The sequence below is a fragment of the Prionailurus bengalensis genome, chromosome C1 (genome assembly GCF_016509475.1).
Source record: "Prionailurus bengalensis isolate Pbe53 chromosome C1, Fcat_Pben_1.1_paternal_pri, whole genome shotgun sequence".
Classification (NCBI taxonomy): Eukaryota; Metazoa; Chordata; class Mammalia; order Carnivora; family Felidae; genus Prionailurus; species Prionailurus bengalensis.
In genome coordinates, this window is record NC_057345.1 from 184,926,820 (window position 1) to 184,935,966 (window position 9,147).

General features: G+C 41.2%; 1 protein-coding gene across 2 annotated transcripts in view; it reads right to left on the reverse strand.

The window, feature by feature from the left end:
• The window catches only part of BOLL (boule homolog, RNA binding protein), a 44,502-nt gene extending 37,807 nt beyond the window's left edge, over window positions 1-6,695 (reverse strand). The window contains exons 1-2 of one of the 2 annotated variants that reach the window (XM_043577407.1): window positions 6,566-6,695; window positions 2,408-2,551 (exon numbers count right to left, since the gene is read on the reverse strand). In XM_043577407.1, coding sequence (XP_043433342.1) covers window positions 2,408-2,551; window positions 6,566-6,586 — 165 coding nt within the window. In that variant the 5' untranslated portion in view covers window positions 6,587-6,695. Of the gene's footprint in view, window positions 1-2,407; window positions 2,552-5,562; window positions 5,677-6,565 lie in introns of those variants that run through there. The other variant, XM_043577408.1, reaches the window with a different exon arrangement.
• Window positions 6,696-9,147: the final 2,452 nt, after the last annotated feature.

A 9,147-nucleotide genomic window follows, 5' to 3' on the forward strand; every position in this document is an offset into this window, starting at 1 on the left:
CTATAACTATAGTAAGGGCATATTACTATTGGTTTTTGTGGCTCAGAGAGGCCCATGGTCATGGCAGTGGAACTAAGTTGTTGGTGTATACCAGTCCCTCTATTTTAATCAGCAGTCTCCAGGAACAATAAGGTCTTAGGAAAGGAATACATTTCTAAAAGTACTTGAACTCAATTTGTGATGTCAATGAAGTAGCTACAAGATTTAGAGTTTTTAGATAGTTTATCTGTACTCAACATACATTTCAGCTAAATAATGACATCATAATATTCAAAATAAAAATTTGAATCATCATTGGACTATAATACACAAGATATCTACAAAGATGGTTTTAACTGCAGTAGTCTCATAATACACTCATTTTATCTTTTCCTACAATATTCACACTAAATTCATTGTAATTTCATTTTCTGGTTCAGGTATAACTACCCCATGGAAACTTTAAATATCTTTAGAAAAGAATTTCTTTATATACACAGAAAAAGGCATGCCCAACAGCAGTGTGATGCCTCTTATATACATTATCAGGTTTTAGTTGGTAGCCTACAGCCTGGTAAATTGGATGATGACAAATACTGAGATAATCTTAAGAATAACTAAATGCCTCTTATTTCAATAAAGTCAAATGGAACCAATGCCAGAAGAATTTCTGTTAGAGATTTGAAAACAATTCAAACTATACTCTGATAGAAGAACCACTAGTTCAATTTTGCAGCTCTACTTCCTAGTTGAAAAATAAGGAGACAAAGTCAAGATGATTAAGTATCAAGAGGGATGGGCTATAAGCTTCCAAAAAAGAAGAGTTTTAAAAAGTTTGACACTGTTTGCTACTACAGAAAACTATTTCCTTGTTGTCATTTGTCTATGGTTTTGGAAACGGTATAAGTATCAGGGAGGGAACCCTAGCCGTTACCTTAAAGGTACAACTGTGTTCTAACAATGGCCTCTTAAGTTCATAACGTAGCTGATAAAATTCAATAACCTAGAATAGCCTAACCATATGAATATTTCCATTTATTGATAATTTATTTAAAAATATACTAAGTGTTTATGATATAAATTAATTCTGAACAAAAATACTCAACTCGAATATTTATGGTCAGCCATTAATATTTTTCATAGAAACAGAAAATCTTTTTAAAAATTAGCATTTCATTAGAAATCATTTTTATTCATGTTTAGTGAACCAATGACATACTTGCTTAAAAATCATTATTTTAACAAATACACAAATACAGTATGTGTATCATTTCTCTTGGGAAGAAAAAAGTATTTTCATCCAAATTGCAAAAGATTGATTATAGGGAAATAGTGAGTAATAAATGTCAAATTTATTTGACACATCTTTGGCACAAAGATTTTTTTTAATTAAGAAAGACAACTATCCCTGTAATTTTCAATATAGAATATGGAAACTTGGAAATCTTTCTACATATCCACTTAGAAGTAAGGATATTCCACTTAAAATAGCATGCAGACCTTTCCTATAGGTGTTTACTACTACCTCCCAAATGGGGGTGCTAAAACATCTCACAAACTAAGCTTCTCTGAAAGAGTGGAATGACTGATTACATTATTAAAGTGTATTAATGTTAAGATGTTTTATTCTGACACTTTTTTTTTTTTGGTGAGCAGATTCTAAATTAGATGGCGGAAAGCAATTTTGATGGAAGTTTAGGAGGTTATTCAATAGGAACTTGAGAGTAAAGTTGGGATAAAGAAACAAATTCATAGGACTAAATTTTGTGTTTTTTAAAAAAATTGCGTTTTTTTTGGAAACTATTACCATGCATTATTTTTTTTTGGAGTATGACATAATAAAGTATAATTAGTGTGGTATGGTGAAATAAGGAATATGGAACTATGAGTCAAAATAGTGGGATTCTGGGGCGCCTGGGTGGCTCAGTTGGTTGGGAGGCCGACTTCGGCTCAGGTCATGATCTCACGGTCCGTGAGTTCGAGCCCCACGTCGGGCTCTGTGCTGACAGCTCGGAGCCTGGAGGCTGCTTCAGATTCTGTGTCTCCCTCTCTCTCTGACCTTCCCCCATTCATGCTCTGTCTTTCTCTGTCTCAAAAATGAATAAACGTTAAAAAAAAATTAAAAAAAAAAACAAAAAAAACCCCCCAAAAAAACCAAAATAGTGGGATTCTAGTCTTCACTCTGTCACGAAGAAGCTAGGAGCCTACAGATATATCAGTGAGCCTCAATTTCCTTGTATGGGAAATTACACATATTCTTTTTAACCAACACTGGTATTGAAAAGATTCTTTATAATAAGACAATGTGAAACCTACTAATCATTATGGAAATAGCAATTGTTATTTTTGCAGTTGTACAAAAATTTTCTGAGAGATAAAATAACTTCTAATGCAAAAAATACACTATGTTACATGCATAAATAGGTACCTTAAAGTCAATTCCTCCTACAAAGATGCGATTAGGGATCACTGTTCCATATCTTGGGGCACTTGTTGGGTTATTCAAAGGCACAGGTGACACAGGATTAGGGGATGGAGATAATGAATCTGTTTGCGTCTGATTTGATGTTTGCTGTAAAATAAAATTCTTTTAAACTTTTAGCATTGGGTAGAAGTTTGATGCAGGCTGAAAACAATATCTTTCAAAAAGATGAGTCATTTAGACAAAATGTAATATTTTAGACTTTAATTTTAGTCTAATATTATGAAGACTATAATTAGAACTAATACTTTTTTTGGAGCAATAAAAATATGGGAAATGTAGAATCTACTCCACTACAGAGAAAATCTTAATTACTTAAAATGTTTCTGTGAATTATTATTAAATATACAATTTAAATATTATAAATATTGAGGAATATTAAACTCAAAAAACAGAAAAGCATCCCTGAAAGCTGGGAACTGGCTTTGTTCTGGCGTTGTTAGGAGTTGGCCTCGAACTCACAGCTAGGCTATGGTTGTTCTCTTGTTAACAGGCATTAGGCAAAGTCACTCTGTGATTGTGATGGATCACAACAAAAACAAGACCATTCCATAACCATGTCTGAACTCTGACAAAAACAAAAGCATTGTCCAAACCATAAGAATGACCAAACAGCCCTCTATTCTGGCTGATATGTATAACTGCTCCATCTTTATCAATCACAGCTTTGGCTTCAATCTATTTTTCTTGCCTTCTAGATAAGAATTAGTAGAATTACTCCCACTTTCTGACAACATGCATCTCACAGTAAAGCCGTTCTTCCTTAAACCCTATCTAAAAAGAGCTTAACACAAGTCTAAATCCCATAGTAAGTTCTTTTCTAGCACCCTCTTACCAAAAGGCTCCATGGTGTATGCTCTTCCTTGTGGCAACAATTCAATACACCCAACTTTAGTGAACTACAGTATGTTCCTGGTAGTCTTTGGCTAAAGGGCACTGACAAGTTGATAAATTCTGACATTCAAGTTCACTGTTTTTTAACTCTAAAGTCAAAGTTTTAAATGCACTTGTCAATTTGAAGATTGAACTGATTTTGTAAAGAAAAAAGAAATTTACATACCTATATCTCATAGGCATAAATTTTTATACCAAAGATTGAACTCAGTACATACATGTTCATAATTCTACGTTGGGGGCCTAATTTAGATTCTAATAAACATATATTAACATATATGCCTTTGCACAATGGCAAGATGGTAAGCTCTTACCTACATCTGAAAAAAACAAGACTTGAGAATAGAATTTTGAAGAGAAACCAATTTAAGCACTTGCTAATTATTTTCCTTCTGGGAACATTAAACAGGCTTCTCAGACAGTCTAACGTACTAAATGAGTATGCTTCAAAAATCTTGGTTTCAGAATTTCAATTCTCTGAGAAACAAATACATGAAAATGAATTTCCAACATAGATAATGGAGTTGTTCTTTTTCATAGTTGCTCTCCTGTCTCACTTAATTGGCCAATAAAACCATGATCCCTAAGTCAATCCTTCAAGATATACAGAGAAATGACTAGGCCAGTAGTGACGACAGGGCTACAGGCTGGACCTCATTGCGTTCTATTCTGCATCTAGTGTTAAGGAGGAACAACACAAATTCCTAAAAAGGGAGTTCATAAAAACACCTATTAACCCACAGAAAAATCATCACATTTAATAACTGCTATGTTGTATGGTTTCACTCTTATGTGGATCCTGAGAAACTTAACAGGAACCCATGGGGGAGGGGAAGGGAAAAAAAAAAAGAGGTTAGAATGGGAGAGAGCCAAAGCATAAGAGACTTTTAAAAACTGAGAACAAACTGAGGGTTGATGGGGGGTGGGAGGGAGGAGAGAGTGGGTGATGGGTATTGAGGAGGGCACCTTTTAGGATGAGCACTGGGTGTTGTATGGAAACCAATTTGTCAATAAATTTCATAAAAAAAAAAAAAAAGAATAGTGCTTGGTGCACATTAAACCATAAAAAAAAAAAAAAAAAAAGTAGCATCCATAGGTCCTGGCAACCTATTGCATATAGTGATGGAATAAGGGGAACAAGTAAAAAAAAAAAAAATGACTTCAAAAAAAAAAAACAAAAAAAACAAAAAAACAACTGCTATGTTGTAGTTTCCAATTAAAGAAATTGGGGAACCAATCTTAAAAGCATTCTCTCTGGGCATTTGGATGTTATTTGTAACTTCAGTCACTTTACTTCTAGGATGTAGTGCAGAGAATGATGATTTTGGGATGCTTAGTTTTATTTTTCAACTGTGGATTTGCATTGCTAGAGATAATAGCATAGCTCTAGTAGAGACAATCTTGTCTGTTTACAGATTGTAAAATTTTAAAAATCAGTCTTCATGAAATTTTCTTCTGAAAAACAAGTTAGATGAATTCATTTGTTCTCCAATTTGTTTAAATAAAAGTCATTCCATTATTTTTCACAGAGAAAGGACATGAACAAAAGTGAACAGGTGCTTTATTTCCAATCTTGAGAAACTAGTTAGATGATACCGAGAAAGGAAAAACATCAACTTTTTATATCCTGTTCATTTCATTCTCATTTCTAAGGCTCCTGCTGTACTGTGGGTTCCTACTGCCTTATTTTTCTTCTTACCACTTATCACTTTCCAACATACTGTATAGTTTACATATGTTTATTGCTTACCACTTTCCAATGTAGTGCAATGTTCATATGGGAAGGGATTTTGCCTATTTTGTTTACTGATCATTTAAAGTGGAGATGGTACATAGCAGGTGTTCAATAAATAATTTGTTGAACAAACGAATGAGTCACTTCTCCCTGCTCATGATATCCCAACCATTAGGCAGAGGGTTTAAGAATACAATATAAAAAGAACCTAGAAAATATCTTAATGTTAGTAGTGACAAGGCTTAAGCAGAAATATCTCAATTCCTCAGAGAAGGTTGGCGATGCACTGAGCTAATAAAGCCTCAGATTCCACCGGCAATAATTTTGCAAATGTATGAAAAGCACTTAGGCAGGTGTTGTTAGATTAGAAGTAAGGGTTCTTAGTTTAGCAAAACTTCTAGCACTAAAGAGTTTATTAAAAATTTCCTTCAAAGTAATGTGCCCTCACTGCCTCCATCCCTTGAGAATTAACCTCGAAATCTATCATCCACTTTGCCAGCGAAGACAACGGGAAGAGGGCAGGCTAACCGTCGCAGTCAAGGCCTCGAAGCTCCTTCCCCTCCGAGGCCAGCAAGCTGAGGCGCTGGAGGATATGGCCGCTGCGACAATTTCCTCGGGTTCTCTCGGGTCATCGTGAACTTGGGCACTGACACGAGGATCCACCCCCTCCCCACCAAAGTGCGGGAGGGAAAAGAAGGCCAGCCAGCGAGAAATTTTGACCCGCAAACCCGCCAGCAGCAGTGGCTGCAACCCTCAACGGCACCGACCCGACGGTGGCCTCGAGCGTCGGCAACAACTCGGCACTCACGTGGCGCGCGCTGATTGGCTGCCAGAGGGGCAGGGGCGGGGCACAGTGGCACCTCGCCTCAGCGCCTCAGCTCCTCAGGCCTGCTTCGTCTCCCGCCCCTCCCCCACCCGGCCCTCAGCGTCTCGGGCGCACACCCGGTATTAAAGTGTCCGGGTCCGTCCAGGGCCACGGTGCCCCACCCCTCCCTCCAGGTCTCTCCGGCCTTCCGGTCCCCACTGACTAGCCAGGGAAAGGCGGTGTCAGCCGCCCTGGCAATCCCTTGTGGTGGGCGTCTGGGCGGAGTCCGGCCTGATCAGGCGTCAAAGACGGTGCCGAGCCCGGTTTCGGCGGGAAAGCTGTTTTTCTAGCCCAGCCCCGCCTGTTGTACAGGACCCGGCCACCCGCCGCCTCCTGAAACCTTCCGGCCATTTCCGAGGTCCCCCAGCCAGCCTACACCCAGTCCTGGCCCGGTGGTCCCACCTTCCCGACCCCACGACGCGACCCGACGGGGCCTGCAGGGAGGCCGCTCTTCACGGTGGTCGATGGGGCATCCTGTCCACATTTCTTCCCGAAAAAATAGCGGGCGTTTGGGCCCTAGACTTCACAATTCCAGCCCCTCAGGAACGGAGTCCACGTTGCTCCTTCCCCTTGCTATCCCGGGGCCTGAGGCCCTGACTGCCGTACTCACCGCCCCGGACTCGGTCTCCATCTTCCTCTACGCTCTTCAGAACCCAGGGGAAAGGATCAGAAACCTGAAGTTTGAAAGCACCTTCACACCAAGGAAGCAACACCACGTTTCCCGACGGACACTCCCCCTGGCGGCGACGGCGGCAGTGGCAGCTGCAGGGGCGCAGGCTCGGACCCGGGACCTGAACCTGCCACCCGGTAGGGGGGGGGTGGGGAGGAGCAGGCGACGTCGCCTCGGGCGGCGGGGCGGGCGGGCGCAGCAAGCCGGGGAGCGGCGCGGGCGGGCGGTTTCGGCTGTGGCCCGTGGTCGCGGAGCTGGGCCGTCTGGGGAGGGAAGAGCGTGCAGCAAGTCGGGGCGGACGTGTGGTGTGCAGACGAGGGCTCGGCTCTGGGGCCACTCTCGCCTGCTTTCGGACGGCTGGGGAGGAGAGAGCGAACGGTTATGCAAAGCACCATGCACACTTTCCTCTCTTCTCCCCTTTGGAGGAAAGTCGGCGTCTGGGACTGGTGGGTTTCGAGAGGTTGACGTGACCTCAGGCTTTACTAAGCAGCAAGAGGCCGGTTGAGGGGTGACTTCGGAAGGCTGGTGCAGGGCCAGGAGGACGGTTTCCAGAGTCAAACTCTGACCCCCCGGGCCTGACGCGCCAAACTCGGGGACTCCCGAGAAGCCTGGGACTCCGCGCTGCACCTGTTGTCGCCGTCACTCATCCCCGCTAGCGGGCGGGGCGGCGCGGGCGGCTTGGCCGGGACCCGCCGCGCAGCCCAGTCTGGGCCTCGGCGCCCGTCACAGGCTGGCGCCCGGAGCAGCTCCCGCGGGCCCCTAGCGGCTGAGCACCGCCCGGCCGGCCGCAGCAACAGCCTTGGGAGCCGGTCTGCGACGAGGCCACCCGCTCGCCAGAGGGGGTGAGCACTGTGCGGCTTGACTGGAGCGGCTCCGGCGGCCTTGGGATAGCCTTTGAAAGAGTACTTTGTAAAAAATATCTGTGACAGGTAGCTGAGAGTTCTGTATATCGCCGCTATAATGCATAATGTAATATTATATATGTATATTATATATGTATATAATATATAAGCGGTATATAATATATAATCAAGTTGTAAATAATTACAACTAAGTAAACATGTAGTAATGCTGATGATTATTGCACCTACCATTTATCAAGAATTCATTTTGTGCCAGTCACAGTGCTTTGTAATCAATATCATTTCATTGTTCTCACAGAAACCCTTCAAATAGATACTACTGTATCTATAGATACAGAGCTAAAGCTATAAGAGATTTAACTATAAGAGCTAAAGAGCTAAAGCTCTTAAGAGCTAAAGCTATAAGAGATTTAACTGGGATCTCTCTGACGATTCATGAGCTTAACCATTAAAAAAATGAAAAAAAATTGTTTTTAATGTTTTATTTATTTTTGAGACAGAGAGAGACAGAGCATGAACGGGGGAGGATCAGAGAGGGAGGGAGACACAGAATCCGAAGCGGGCTCCAGGCTCTGAGCTGTCAGCACACAGCCCAACGCGGGGCTCGAACTCACGAACCATAAGATCGTGACCTGAACCGAAGTCGGATGCTCAACCGACTGAGCCACCCAGGCGCCCCTAAAATTTTTTTTTTTAAATATTTATTTATTCTTGAAGGAGAGAGAGAGCGAGCAGAGGAGGGAGACCCAGAATCTGAAGCAGGCTCCAACGCTCTGAGCTGTCAGCACAGAACCCAACTCCGGGCTTCAGCTCATGAGCAGTGAGATCTTGACCTGAGCCAGAGTCCCATGGTCGACTGACTGAGCCACCCAGGTGCCCCATGAGCTTAACCATTTTGACATGTGCTTTTAAAAAGTTAGCCATAACAACTATTAAAAATGACATTAATAATAACTTTTGTACTCTGTTATAAAAGTTTGTGTTATTTTACTTTAAAGATAAACGTTTAAAAATATGCAGTATGACTTAATTTGTAATCTGTACAGAGATTAGCTCTTCATATTATTTACCAAAAATAAAATGGGAAGCATAATTTTTTCACTGAATACAGTTATTCAGCATTAGTTTTGCATGCAATTTAAGCTCATTTTAGGTTTTAGTTTCTGTGGAAGCAGAAAAGACAAACCTATTCAAATTAATACTCATATTCTAGAGCAAAATAGTTTTGCTCTTCAATAACAGAACTGATTTTGTTTTTTTTTTTTTCAATAGTAATGATGGGTGTGAGTAGTTATTACTATCCCCTCTTTTGCCCAAGTCTTTAATTGGCTGAAAACCCTTCCTTTTGAAGACTGTCTTCACCATAAAAGGTGTTCAGTGTGTAATACACAAATTAATCAACACAATTTAGGGGATATTAACTGTATTTCAAGGCCCCTGTTAGGTACTAGGGGGATATACTGTATTTACAGTAGATAATTATTCTGCTTCTCTTTTCATTGTTACAGCAAAAGGAATTTTTGGTTTTAAAATTTGGATAAATCATGTAAAAGTATACAATTCAACTAGTAGACATTATAGAGTTCCTATTGTGTGTAGGACCTAATATTAGGCTGTATGTTATGGGAGATAGGAGGATGAACAAGATCAAATCCTCAT